At 37.6% G+C, this 15,441-nt stretch overlaps 1 protein-coding gene and 1 pseudogene across 1 annotated transcript; one reads left to right on the top strand and one right to left on the bottom strand.

The window, feature by feature from the left end:
- The first annotated feature begins 99 nt into the window (after window positions 1–99).
- On the top strand, window positions 100–1,462 carry LOC107711448 (uncharacterized; annotated as a pseudogene).
- A 3,472-nt stretch (window positions 1,463–4,934) lies between these two features.
- LOC107711446 (uncharacterized) lies at window positions 4,935–14,868 on the bottom strand. Its single transcript, XM_016516435.1, has 5 exons — window positions 14,839–14,868; window positions 5,887–6,309; window positions 5,344–5,724; window positions 5,101–5,205; window positions 4,935–5,019 (listed from the first exon to the last, which is right to left on the bottom strand). Exons 1-3 carry the CDS (start codon window positions 14,866–14,868, stop codon window positions 5,389–5,391), a joined length of 789 nt encoding a protein of 262 aa, XP_016371921.1. The 3' UTR covers window positions 4,935–5,019; window positions 5,101–5,205; window positions 5,344–5,388.
- Window positions 14,869–15,441: the final 573 nt, after the last annotated feature.

Genomic DNA, 15,441 nt, shown 5'->3' with positions numbered 1-15,441 from the left:
GTGGGCGTTTTTGCGAAATTGACGGGTTTCCATTAGACGTATTTTCAATTCGCAATTTCAATTTGCGCAATTTGAAGGGTAATGGAAACGCGCCTAATGATGAGGTTCTACCTGACAACAAAAAAGGTGGAGAGGGAAGTAAAGTGGAAATATCAGACACAATGGAGGACTTACACAGCAATAACCAGGATCAAAGTCTTCCCACTTCCAGCAGAATGAATGACTTCTTTCAAGCTTCAGACACGGATGTCATTTTTGTGGAAAGTCCAGGCAATGATGCTGTATCTCCCTTGCATTCCACCGAGGATCTGAATGTTCCTTTTCAAAGTTTTTCAATGACCTTACCAGATCACTCGAATACAAGTGATGTAGTGATGGCACTGGAATAGATGAACAAAACTTAGATGATACTTTGCCTCTGAGCCCAGAAGAACCCATTGCTCCACAAAAAAAAATTATTGTTGTTCATCGTGGACAGATATTTTCTGAACTCATTGCACATTTCTGTGATGAAACCCTTCCTCATACACAGAGTGAAGTAGAAGTGAAGCTGCTCCTCCCAAATGGACGGTTTGAGATGGGCCATGATGTTGGTGGAGTGTTCAGGGAGTTCATCAGAGTTTTGGCAGGAATTCTATGATCAATGCACGCTGGGGAACAATTTTAAAGTTCCCTTTTTTCGACATTATTTTGGCAAAGAAAAGTGGGAAAGTGTAGCCTGAATAATTCTGTTCGGCTGGAAGAAAGAGAAATATCTCTCAATAAAACATGCACCTGCCATCTTGCAGCAAGCAATACAAGGATCTGTAAAGTGATCTGATTGAGAACTTTTTGAAGTATGTCTCAGAAAATGAGTGTGCTGTGTTAGAAAGCTGCAGAACAGACTTCTGTAGTGCAGACCAGGAGGAACTGCTTGAGATCTTAGACAACTACAGTTGTCGGAGAATTCCAACAGAAGAAAACTTCAAGCAAACTTTGCAAGAACTGGCACACAAAACTCTCATTCAAGACAAGAACTGGCACACAAAACTCTCATTCAAGAGCCTGCTTATGTTCTTGAACAGTGGGCAGGTATACTTGGACCTCTGAGCATGCACCTTGAGGAAACTGAAGATGTGTACTGTGCATTACAACCAACGGTGAGGAAAATTGTGCGATCTCTCAAATTTCCTGAAACAATATACACCGAAAGGACATTTCAAAGCACTTGACAGCTTACTTGAGGGAGTGTGATGCAAAACGACAGTCTCTGTTTCTTAGATTCTGTACAGGATCAGATTTGTTTATAGGCAAAACTACAGCAGTTGATTTCACAGACCTTAAAGGGTTTGAGAGAAGACCGGTAGCACACACCTGTGGCTGTTTCCTGAGGCTTTCAGTGCACTATGACAACTAACCAGATTTCAGATCTGAAACGAACAACATTCTTGAAAGCAATGTCTGGGTCATGGACATAGGCTAGTGGTACATCAATTAGATATTGGCAGATATGAGTTATGGCCAGCTCATATGCTAGCTATTTGTCTTGTGTAAAATAATTGTAAGTGTATGAAGAATGACCCGTGTACAGAAAGTAAAACAGTCACTTTAATTTGTCCACTTAGTTATTGCTGGTTACGTTGAATGTTTAACAACCTTTTTTATGACTTTCAATAGTGAAAGTGCTCTTCATTGTTTAGGTACAAACTACTGTTTACATTAAATTGTACATGTTGCCTCTTCAGTGAGATGATGGCTTTGAAACATTATAATGTGTTCTATAATGTGTTCTTAACTTTGTGCTTGTATACAATTGGGTGTTGCATTATTGTGAACTTTTCATACATGCCATAGGTAAAACATTTGAACAGAAGATTGTTTTATTTAAGATGGAGTGAGTACCACACGCCAATAAATAATGCACACCAAAGTCTCCCTTTTTTTTTTAAAGAATATTCTGAACTTTTAAAATCTATTTCAGTTGTAGCTCTAGTGGCACACAAAACCTGACAGCCAATGTACCATGTACAATTATTACAACCATTCAGGTTCATCAAGCCTGTTAAATGATTTATAGGACTACATAGAGAATACTAATAATAATTTTAGGTTTTGTTTGGAGCAAAATATGTACCACAACAAGGTTGCACAATTAATAAACTAAATATCATTTTAAAAATTCAGTTCCGATTAATATTTTATTTCAGGCATAATGCAAAATACAGACAACATATCAGTTTACCTATAAAACCATTTTGTTCATATTATTTTCAATCACCTGCCCTTTAAACAGAGGGGAAAATCTATACATTTTGATCAGTTTCAACCATAGACTGTATAAAAACATGGACGTAGTGTCCGTGACGTCACCCGTAGACTTCCGACGAGCGTTTTGAAGCCTAAAGTAGGCGGAGCCAGCCGTCGCCATCTTGGCAGCGCGTCACTCCCGGATAATCGAAAATGGGCAAAGAGGCGGGAGCTGGCTGCTGAAACCACGCCCACCTAGCTCGACGGTGGTGACAGCAGCGGCAATCCACCTGTCACTCAAGTGGCCACGCCCTTAATTATGCAGAACTTTAAGGCTTAATATAATTTAAACGGATGAGTTATAAAAAAATTCACCCCCCTCACAGTTGTCATGAAGGGCAAAATTAGCTATATAGACCAAAATCATTTTTTGAACCAGGCTGTAAACATGTTTTTTTCTGCTGTAAAGTTGGGCATTTTAACATGGGGAGTCTATGGGATTGACTCCCTTTTGCAGCCAGCCTCTAGCGGCCAGTTGACGAATTACAGTTTAAGTCACTTCCCTGTTGGCTTCACGAGAGAGAACTTAGTTTATACATTTAAAAAATTGTCATAAAACTATGTACGTTTTTTTTTTTTTTAGTATTCATTACATCTAGATGCTTGTGCATTTCCCCTCTTATTCTGATGGCTGTGCTTTTGCCATGTTACAAGACTGAAAACAAGCAGATCACAGATAACAAGATCTCAATTTGACAGGATGCTGGCCTCCTTTGCACATGAGGATAGATATGAGGATGGTATGGAACAAATTATTTCTGCCCTCTGAAAACACAAAGCAACATCACTGTGATTTTATATCATCAAGCACAGAAAATTATAATGGTGATTATTTACTGTACATTGAGTAATGTGTCTAATAGACAAGGTGATCCTGAGGGGTGTATAACAAGGTGACAAGGTGTAGCCTGAGCCTACAACACACAATAGGGTTGTTAGCAATCAAATGTAATCAGTATCAACAAAATCCATCTTTGAATTGCATGGGTGGCACAGCAGCTGCATCAGAAGTGGTATTTATGCACTTAGTCTGTTAAAGGAGTATTTCACTTCCAGAAAGAAAATTCTGTCATCATTTACTCACCCCCACTTGTTCCAAACCTGTATGAGTTTCTATCTTCTTTTTCTTTTAGGAAAAAAAATACTATGGAAGTCAATGGTGCTCATCAACTGTTCAGATCCCAACATTTTTCAAAATATCTTCTTTTGAGTTCAACAGAAGAAAGAAACTCATACAGGTTTGGCTCATTGGTAGCATAATTGCATTTACAATACAGTAAAATTACAATTGCAATTGTATCAATAATGTTATGAGGTTAAAGTTTTAATTATAGAAATCTTAATGTAGAAATATGACATGTCAGTACCTGTCCAAAATTACATTGTACGCTCTTAAATTATGCACTGTGTGTCTAGTGTATGGCATTTAGACAACTTGCTTGTCATCAATTACATAATTAAAGGTGCAATGACTGAGTACATGAAGTGTCCAAAATTCTGTGTTGGAATTTTTAAGTGTGAACACAATATTTATATTACAAAATGGCATAGTGCATAAGCATATGAATTGGGATGCACCTACAGAATCATTCATTCATTCAATACACATTAAGCTGCCTATTGCGTCATCAGTGCTTTTCTTGGCCGTGCTTCTCAGCCGGGTGCTTTAAAGGTAGCAGGGCTTCATATAGTGGATAATGGTTAAATCTGTCAGCAATAAGCAATATGCAAAACTAAGGGTTCAGCATAAGGTTAAGAAAGACTTGAAAGTTTATTACAATAAAGGGTCTGGCCCATAATTGTAAAAAAAAAGTATTCCCTGAACATAAGCATGTTTAAAGACAAATGACCATAAAGTGAAATATAACTTCTGCTCACCCTTAATCTTGATAGAGATAGATATAGCACAATAGAAGTAAGGGTGGGGATTGCAGAGCCTTTGACCTCAGAAACCTGTTTTGAGACTTGATTGGCCTTTTCATGAACAAAGAACAAATACAAATAATATTCAGACAAAAAGTTACTTTTTTGTTTAAAAAAATTACCTGCAGTCTGAAGCTCAGGGGATTTCATCGTCTTTAAGTTGTTGACTGATGAATAGAAAGTGATAGATAGTATGATTTTTTTTGTAAACAAACTTCATATTTAAAAAAAAACAAACAATGTAATTTGATGTTAGATCAAATGCTGGATATCAAAATCACATTTTTCCCCCAGTGTAATATTAGTTTTTTAGCATAGATAAATATTTATTTTAATTTCTTAAGCATAAAAAAATTATCAATTAATAAAAGAATATGAAAAGTGTGCTCACCAGTCTAGCCATAAATACTCTCTGTTGCCTTGTGAATGGTTGTGACCTATAATAATATGGGAAAAACAATTACATCTTTACTTTAAACATGTAAGGGACAATTTTTAATATCACTCTTGAGTATCAAGTGTAACAAAAGACAAATGCAAAAATCTTTATGGTCAGATGAAATCTTTATGGCCAGATGGTAGTTTTTAAAAATGTGAACTATAATTATGAAGACCTGCTTCTGAATATGCACAGCCAGCCAGTTTGTGGGAAGTGTTTTCCTTGCAGAACTCTGCAAATGTAGTCCTTCTTACCTATGATTGGACTCAAAACAGACTGATATGTGATGCCAAGAGCTTTGAGATTCCCTCCAGTGGTCCAAGGTTGCTTGGGTAGGGAGAGTAACTTGGTGAAAGGCTGCAGTTCAACACCTACAGACACAGATATAAAGTTCACTTAAGGAAATATTACTTTTATACCAATTTTGGCCACCTGAAATACTAAAACAATACCTTTAAATAGCTTATAGTGAATGTTGTAGATTTGATTAGAATGGTGAATCTAGTCCTCCAAGTCCAGTCCTTGAAGGATCAGTTCACGAAGTTGGTGGTAAAGGTCTGTAATTTCATAAACATCATCTAAGTAAAAGGATTCAGTTCAACACCTACAGACACAGATATAAAGTTCACTTAAGGAAAATATTACTTTTAAACCAATTTTGGCGATCTGAAATACTAAAACAATTGAAACAATACCTTTAGCTTATAGTGAATGTTGTAGATTAGATTAGAATGGTGAATCTAGTCCTCCAAATCCAGTCCTTGAAGGATCAGTTCACGAAGTTGGAGGTAAAGGTCTGTAATTTCATAAACATCATCTGACATGACAAGGTTATGCTCAGCCATGAGTTCTACACACAGTTGAAAGACATCCTCATCACAAGGGTAGTCTTTAAATAAACACTCCTCTTGGCAAATGCTCAGTTTTGATTGTTCAATTGGATGCAAGAAATTCTGCACTCCATATAAGCTGGGAACAGCAAACATTATTGAAGGTCGACCACTGGGAGCACGTGGGTTGTGAGTTGGCCGTATCCTGCGGCAATTCCAGGCACTGACTATTTCATCAAGCTCTTCCTTCATGAAAAAAAGAAATGGAACATATATTCTACATTGTCTTGCCAAATGAATTAATAAAACTGCACGTTGTAGGCTATGTAAATAAATAATATTAAGTTATAATCAAACTTCAATACTCTCTTTAAGGATAAAATTAACTCAGTGAACAAAATTTGTTACCTGTATAAAATGTTGGAAGCAAAACTGGATGAGAGATTTGTCAATGAAAGTATCAACAAAGTGTCCATCTTCTTTTAGCTGTTCAAAATGATCCATCCAAAATTGTATGCACTGGCTTCTCAAAGTGGACCACCATCGTTCAATTCTCTGGTTCCCAGTGCTTGGACCAAGAGTGACACATTCTGCACTCGCAGTGTCTCTGAAGAATGTCTGCATATCTGCTAAATGCGTATTTTCAGTTCCATGGTCAATGCGAACTCTTTGTGGAAATCCGTAATTCTCAGCAACAGCTTGTAGGAAATAACCTGCAATTACTCGTGGGTCATTGTTCGTTTTGTATGCTTCAAGCCAGATCATTTTCCTGGAGAAACCATCAATGCATCCGTTTATGCATATTCCGTAAGGAATAGAAAACTCGCAATTCTGACATTATAACTCGCAATTGCAACTTTTTATCTCGCAATTTCGAGTTTGTATCACGCAATTGTGAGAAAAAAAGTCAGAATTATGAGATAAAAAGTCGCAATAATCTTTTTTTTTTTTAATTCAGTGGCGGAAAAGGGCTTCCATAATAAGCTGATACTTTTTAATTGAGTGACAAAATTTCCCATCATTCTCTGTGGCAGAATAATAATAATAATTAATATTCTTTGAGTTTTCTGAGCTTGTAAAAACTGCGCAGTAGGACGTGAATGCATCATTTTCCTGATTATGCATCTGAGCACATCTCCACACTCTAGCATGATATAGCCTGAACAAAAGTGGTCTAACTGCACAATGTTGCCCTGAGGCAACAAACAAAAAAACAAAAAAACTGTTTAAAGACATTTTATTTTTATTCATATACTAAAACTTTCAAACATTCTTCTTTACATATTAATGCACATGCATATACTGTATATATTTTTAAATAAAGTTATTTAAATTTAAACGTGTTAAAAAGTGATATTTATCTTACCAATTGGTGGCACAGTGTCCTATGTGGCTTTGCTTCCTGAAAGCATTGGGCCAGTCAATGGCATCAATGTCTTCATTATCTAAAAACTACCTACACACTCTAGCCACCTAAGGCCAGCATTATTATGCAGCAGGAGGAACCCAGGGCCCACTGCACCAGCATAAGGTCTGACAGCGGCTCTGAAGATTTCATCCCGGTGCCTAACAGCAGTAAGGGAACCATTGGCTTGCACATGGAGGTCTGTATGACCCTCCAAGCATATTCTTCCTGGACCATTACTGACCCAGTGTTCTCTGGCAAATGCTAATCAAGCTGCACGGTGCTGAGCTGTGAGCACAGGTCCCACTAGACATCAGGCCCTCATGGCACCCTCATGAAGTCTGTTTCTGACAGTTTGGTCATAAAAAGTCACACCAGTAGCCTGCTGGAGCTCACACAAAGGATCAGATACTTGTTCCGCTGCTGGGTTGTTGCTCTTCTATGGTCCTGTCCAGCCCTCCTTGTTTAACGGCCCTACTCCCAGTATCTTCTCCTGAGTTTACAGTTTGTGGGGTTTTAATAAATACTTTTTTCTCCATCTCCTTTGTCATGTGTTTTACTACAGCCATACGTGACAAACAATTGTATTGTAAAACAAGTCAATGTAAATGTTATCTTAAGAGCGTAAACCACTTTCCCAGAATCTAGTGCATTCCAGCACATGAAAAGTTGTAAATTAGGTTAATAATTAATGTTTTATGTCATTGAATTGAACTTGACAAGTTGTGTTGAATAAGGTTGTATACCATTTCTTGTGTTTTACACACATAGCCTGTCATCTTCAGTATATTCTATATATAATTTAGTTATACATACATTTAATTATTTTCTTACATTTAATTTTGTTCTTTTTTATTGTTTATTAATCCATGCACTGTTGATATAGGATGTTGTTGCATGTGAGGGAATAACATTCAAACTCTATCAGCAACATTTGTGGCATGATATCAATCACCACAGAAATAAATGTAAGCTTATTCTTTAGTTAAAGCAGTAAATGTTAAATCATGCCCTATTTCAGTAGTATTGTCACAAGGCTTCAACATTATATATGCAAACATCACTTGCTGATTTTGTCTCTGTAAATTTACATCCAGATGCACATGGATACCAGAAAGTGGCGTGACAATCTATATCGATTTAAAAAAGATGAGTTATTTTCTGTTGTGATAAACATACAGTAGTGTATTTCAGTAGTATTGTCACAAGGCTTCAACATTATATATGCAAACATCACTTGCTGATTTTGTCTCTGTAAATTTACATCCAGATGCACATTGATACCAGAAAGTGGTGTGACAATCTATATCGATTTGAAAAAGATGAGTTATTTTCTGTTGTGATAAACATACAGTAGTGCCACAAACATTGTGAATAGAGTTAAACAACTACTGAACCCAGGGACATCCCTTTGAATATGATTAACTTGAACTACTTTTTTATCTGAAGCAATATAAGTCAAGTACAAAAGACCGTAAACAGGACACTATAAAAAGAGCATGAGGGGCTGTGGGGATGACGGAGCAAGAGCTGGACATCAGTGAAGAATGAAGGGTTGGTTATGTATACTGCTGCTGTTGGAAACCTTTGTGTTTGTCGTACAGCAGCAGGTAAATGAAGGACACGGTGAGAATGAGATCAGTCAACAGCTTAGCAATGAGGACAGAAGACAGAATCCACCTCAGACAGTCACTCTGAGAGATGAAGCTTCAACTGACAGCCAACTATACTGCCATCTGAGCTTCCCTGACATCCACGCAGCACTGAGAGAACTGACCGCCACCGTCACAGAGCAGAAAGCCAACATCAGAGCTTTAGAGACATGACTGAGGGACGCTGAGAAAACTGCAGAACAACAGGCGGTCATCCTGGAAGAGCTGAACAAGAAAAATGATGGTGCCTCACCAAAACATTCACACTTTTATTAGTGATCCTCAGAGGAAAACACCAATGTTATACTGTGCAAAGTGTAAATGTTAGTGTAAAACGTCTCAGGTTACATATGTAACCATGGTTCCCTGAGTAGGGAACGAGACACTGCGTCCTCTAGGTTTCCCCATAGCGACCCCTAGAGGACGCGACTGAGGGACGCTGAGAAAACTGCAGAACAACAGGCGGTCATCCTGAAAGAGCTGAACAAGAAAAATGATGGTGCCTCACCAAAACATTCATACGTTTATCAGTGATCCTCAGAGGAAAACACCAATGTTATACTATGCAAAGTGTAAATGTTAGTGTAAAACCGAGTTTTTTTTTCTGTATAAACTGTGTTTTCTATTACAATAAGCATTATAAATGTCATTTAACACAATCTTTATTTCTGACAGCCAACAATACTGCCATCTGAGCTTCCCTGACATCCACGCAGCACTGAGAGAACTGACCGCCACCGTCACAGAGCAGAAAGCCAACATCAGAGCTTTAGAGACATGACTGAGGGACGCTGAGAAAACTGCAGAACAACAGGCGGTCATCCTGGAAGAGCTGAACAAGAAAAATGATGGTGCCTCACCAAAACATTCACACTTTTATTAGTGATCCTCAGAGGAAAACACCAATGTTATACTGTGCAAAGTGTAAATGTTAGTGTAAAACGTCTCAGGTTACATATGTAACCATGGTTCCCTGAGTAGGGAACGAGACACTGCGTCCTCTAGGTTTCCCCATAGCGACCCCTAGAGGACGCAGTTCGAAGTTCCCATGAAAGGGAACTGAGTTTTTTCTATTACAATAAGCATTATAAATGTAATTTAACACAATCTTTATTTCTTCACAGAAAATTCAAATCTTACTCAGAGTCAAGTGGAGGAGCTGAGAAAGGAAAATAGAGGTGAAACAGTGTGTTTGAATGATGTTAATACATCCTCAGTGTAATAGAGTAATATATCACAATATTGCTCATGTTTTACAATCATAGACAGAGAGATAGCGTTCTCAGCTGCACTGATGGAATCTGGCAGTGGAGATGTTGGTCCTTTTACCACTGACATCACACTAACCTACAGGAACGTCTTCACAAACATAGGGAACGCCTACAACCCAATTACAGGTAATTGTCAATGAAATGGAGTCATAAAACCCATAGTAATGAGAACCATTCTGCCCCATTCAAACCTCTCTGCAGTTGTGTAATGTGAATAAGAGAATTAAATGATCTTCCATGTTTCAACACTATTACACTGTGCTTGGTAATTAAGCAATCATACAGGACACAGCTGATTCTCTTCTTTATCTTTCATTATTTGCTTTAGGTATTTTCACAGCCCCACTGAAAGGAGCGTACATGTTCAACTTCTCTGTCTATGGTCATTGGAATCCCTCAACTCCATCAACTGTCTCCATTGTGAAGAATGAACAGCGGGTGGTTGTAGCACATGGCCATCAGGATCAGTACGCTGTGAACTCCTCAAAAGGAGTTGTGTTGATTCTGGAGGTTGGAGATGTTGTCTATGTGAGACTTTGGTCTGGAAGGAAGATATATGATAACGAGCATAACCACATCACTTTCAGTGGTTACCTACTGTTTCCCTTAAGATAACAGGAGCTTTGAAGAATGTGATTCCAGTAAAACTGAACCTTTAGCATATGATTGAAGATGAAAATCATGAAATATCATTAACACATGAACCTGTATATACGGTATGAAAGTCAGTATAATAGACTACTCATAAGTTCTGAGCTGTCTATGCATGTAACTTTGTATAAAGAGTTTGAGCACCGAGACAGACGGGACCCATGAATATCACATGTGACTCAAAGTGATTTTATAAAGTAGCAAATCTAGAATGATAAATAATTGCTTTTTAAGTGTAGCTTATTACTAATCTTTGTTCTGTATCTCTTCATCCTACATTAATAAGATAATAAAGAGACATTATTGTTCCATTTTCTTTTTGTCATGTTATTAAATATTACTGTACTACTGGTTTGTTGGAGAAATATGTTAGATCAACTATGCTTGCTTTAATGTCATGATAGCATATGTATATATAGCAAGTAATTCATGACATGACGTAGTCTTCATGTAATTTACAATATTTGTCTCTAAAATCAAAATTTGTAGTATTAAAAATAAACAAAGAAGTTTATTTTTCAGTCACAAACTCTTTATTCTTATCACAATCTTATTGTACATTGATCTCGAGTCTCAAACCAGGCTTCAGACAAGGAGCCCTAGTTTAACGATCTAAGCGCATGGTCTAAAGCGCATGGTGCATGTGCACTCAGGGCGTGTCTGAATCCACTTTTGCTAGTTTAACGACGCTATGGTCATTGGAATCCCTCAACTCCGTCAACTGTCTCCATTGTGAAGAATGAACAGCGGGTGGTTGTAGCACATGGCCATCAGGATCAGTACGCTGTGAACTCCTCAAAAGGAGTTGTGTTGATTCTGGAGGTTGGAGATGTTGTCTATGTGAGACTTTGGTCTGGAAGGAAGATATATGATAACGAGCATAACCACATCACTTTCAGTGGTTACCTACTGTTTCCCTTAAGAGAACAGGAGCTTTGAAGAATGTGATTCCAGTAAAACTGAACCTTTAGCATATGATTGAAGATGAAAATCATGAAATATCATTAACACATGAACCTGTATATACGGTATGAAAGTCAGTATAATAGACTACTCATAAGTTCTGAGCTGTCTATGCATGTAACTTTGTATAAAGAGTTTGAGCACTGAGACAGACGGGACCCATGAATATCACATGTGACTCAAAGTGATTTTATAAAGTAGCAAATCTAGAATGATAAATAATTGCTTTTTAAGTGTAGCTTATTACTAATCTTTGTTCTGTATCTCTTCATCCTACATTAATAAGATAATAAAGAGACATTATTGTTCCATTTTCTTTTGTCATGTTATTAAATATTACTGTACTACTGGTTTGTTGGAGAAATATGTTAGATCAACTATGCTTGCTTTAATGTCATGATAGCATATGTATATATAGCAAGTAATTCATGACATGACGTAGTCTTCATGTAATTTACAATATTTGTCTCTAAAATCAAAATTTGTAGTATTAAAAATAAACAAAGAAGTTTATTTTTCAGTCATCCACCAGGTCGTGGATCTGCTTCTCCACGGCCTCCAGCTCGAGCTTTATTCGGTGTCCTCACCTGCACTCAAAGGTAGACACACATCCGCCATAAATGCAAGTAACAGTGAGTAAAACAATGGTAATGTGTGTGAAAAGAGTGGTAGCAATGTAAGCGAGATTAACGGCAACCACGTTTTGACACTGTCACACAGGACACATGTTTTAACCTGCTCAATATACTTTTTATTATTTTATGTATATTTGAGTTTTAATAGGTTTTCATGTTGTCTTAGCCATTTTATTCCTCTTAACCATTTTAATGTGTGTATGTCTTTAAATGAGTTTGGGTCTGCCTGTCATGTGACTGATCACATGACAGGAAATAGGAAATGGACAGCATAAAGGAGGCAGCATGTCAAACAAGCATGGTCGTTGCTCTCATTACGACCAAGTGGTGATCACCTGAAAACTGGAATAGTGGAATTACCTTTGTGGACTTACCTTTCCAGCACTTTGGATTAACACTACAGTGGACTTTTGTATATACACACCAGTGGACACTTTTGTGGGACATTCACTTTGGGACTAGCAACACACTGGATTTCTTAAGGACTGTTTTAATGGTATGAAACTGAAAGACTCTGTGCTTTTAACAGCCTAAGTTATTCTAGTTTTGTGTTGTTTTAAGTCTCTTGTGAATATTGTAAATACATATTTGATTTTCACTTTTAACATTGTTGTCTGTCTCATCTTTTAAACACTCAAAGCTCTCACATAGTATAATCTGACCCCTTTTTAACAAACGTAACATCTTCCAGTAAGGCCGATCGTTACAACGTTGGCGATGCTAATGGGCTATATGCTAATAGCGGACTCAGGAAATCAAAATAAAATTAGTGATAACAAGGTGCTCTCATTGTTTTTGTTGTAGAATACGATAGGGGATATGACCGTAACATTTTGAATTCATGATTGCTTGATTGCAAAATTAAAATTCTAAACGGAACGATTCAATAATGTTATTAACCTGTTAAAGGCCATTTCAAATAGGAATATCTGTTCGGAATGATTACATTTTATTTCTTTTTTGTTTCTGGTTATGTTCCTGTCAATTTCATTTGTTTCCAGTTTTTGATTTCCTTGTTAAACCGGCTCTGGGCAGAGCATGTGAGCGAAGCAAGCCTGTGAAAAGCACACACAAGATAAAATGCACTTAAAGAACGCTTGGATTATGAACTGACATCAATGAAAGAAACATACTTTCTAGTGTCAAGTTAAAATTGACCATAACTGCGGGGAACTGTGGTCTGTTAAAACGTCTCTTGATGTCTACTGGATTTTAGAATTTACTTTAAGAAACATTAGCTTGGACAAAGTGTCAGAATATATGAATCTAACCTTAGCAAACCTACCTAAAATGCAAAAACCAAAAAAGTGTATTTGATTTTCGTTAACTTTATTTCCGCGACTGTGTCTATACCACTGCATTCTGCCTCCTTCACCAACATTTCGCGAATCTCTGCGAGTCGATTGCTCACTGTACCATCTCTAATAATCCATTCTGTTTTGAAATGTGGATCTAATACAGCCGCCAACACAAGGTGCTTGTCAGAATAGAATCTGTTAAAACGAGAGGAGACATTAACTGACAGTGTCTCCGCAAACGCATGAATGGGTAGTCCCTCCTCTTCTACTGCACTTTCCTCAAACCCTGGGAGGTTGAAAGCCTTTATCATGTTATTGGCGCTGTCGGTCACCACCCTGACAACGCGTCTTTGTAAATTCCAGTGTTGTAAAACACCTTCATATTTCTGAAAAATATTCTCAGCTGTGTGGTGTCCTTTAAGATGTTCACAGGACAGCAACACAGTGTGACCATTGAACACTTCATCAACGAAACTTGCCACAACACCCAGAAAGCTGTGTCCTCTTCTGTATGTCCATATGTCTAGCGTAAGCGCGAAGCTATCTCCTAACTGCAACAGCTCCCTAAGTCTGCCTTCCATCTCACTAAGAGCATTTGGCATCAGTGTATCACGCACTGTATTATAGCATGGAGTGGTGTACCCGGGCTGGGCAACACTGACAAAATGACGCATACCCTCTCGTTCACCTTTTGTCAGAGGTTCATAATCCAAGTAAACCATCTTAAAAAATGCGTCATCTAATTCTTTCTTCCGTGCATTTGACACGGAGAACTGGGGTCTCTGGAGAGCGAAAAAATTCTTTATCTCCTTTTGGCCGGTTGCAGTTTTTTCTGTTTGCGTGCGTTATATTAGATTATAAATTACTGTTGCCTATATCTAGCCTACATTCTGTAGGTCTACCTATTGGTTCGGGTCAGTTTTTTAAAAATAATATTTTAATAGGCCTAAGTGGTGTAGGCTAATATCTTCTGTACTCTGTAGTTCTGTATTTAGGCCTATATACAGCTGTGTGTTAGCTTAGGTCTACAGTTTAAGATTATTTAATAATTACGGAGCTCCGAATATAATTCGAATTAACAATTCGTTTCTATGATGTCAGCAGGTTTTATTATTTTTAAAATTAATTTATTATTATTTATTAATTTTAAGCAATAATGATTTTAATAAGTAATTACGAAATATAATAATTCGTTCCACGATTTAGGTCTACTATAGGGAATGAACGAATTAACGAACGAATGAATTCGTGGCAGCTAAGCCTAAACAAGAGAATGAATACTTAATTCGTGGCCATAATTTAGACTAAACGAAAAAATTAATTCTTAATTCGTGGCCATAATGTAGTCCTAGCATAAAAGAGAACTAGCCTATTCTAAATTCGTGGCTGTGATTTTGTCTGCATGTCATGATCGGGGCTCCGTACAACCGAATATAACCTTAGCCTACCTGTTTATTCATTTATTATGGTATGTAACTAGCTCACCTTTTGCTGCACCATGTTTGCGTAGCACATCTTCGTGCTTTCTGTAATCAATATGAATCTGTACTAACTTTAACAGTCTCCCCGCACTCCCTCTCAGTTTCTTCTCCCTGCTCATTCTTAACTTTGATTTTTACTTTACATTTATGTATAAGGCTTGGAACTTCGTTGAAACAATATCTGAACTCCATAATTGCTCTACTATTCTCAATCTCTACAGATCTCGAACAAGCAAATCACCAAAGGGCATTCTGGGTTGAGCGAGCGGAGCGGAATCTTCAGAAAGGCGCTCTGCGCTCTTAAGGAAATATTACCACTCCGCTCCGCTCACATGCTCTGGCTCTGGGTAGAAGAGAACGCTGTACATTCACTCCCCCCACCAACAATCCCTGCCGGTATAGAGACTCGAACCTTTGTTTTCTCTTAATATGTCCCCTGGATACAAATATACTTGCATGGCCATATTCTCGAGTCTTTCAGAACCTGTCTCAACAGCTCTTGCTTGAAGTGAATCTAGTCAAAGGCTTTGTCCACTCTGTACTCTCTAAAGCTATGTGAACATGTCAGTGTTGTGGCATACTTTATCCCCATAAATATCAACACTTA

Source organism: Sinocyclocheilus rhinocerous, unplaced genomic scaffold, assembly GCF_001515625.1.
Source record: "Sinocyclocheilus rhinocerous isolate Xijiao unplaced genomic scaffold, SAMN03320098_v1.1 scaffold3375, whole genome shotgun sequence".
In the NCBI taxonomy this organism is placed as follows: domain Eukaryota; kingdom Metazoa; phylum Chordata; class Actinopteri; order Cypriniformes; family Cyprinidae; genus Sinocyclocheilus; species Sinocyclocheilus rhinocerous.
This window is presented reverse-complemented; position numbering and strand designations above follow the sequence as displayed.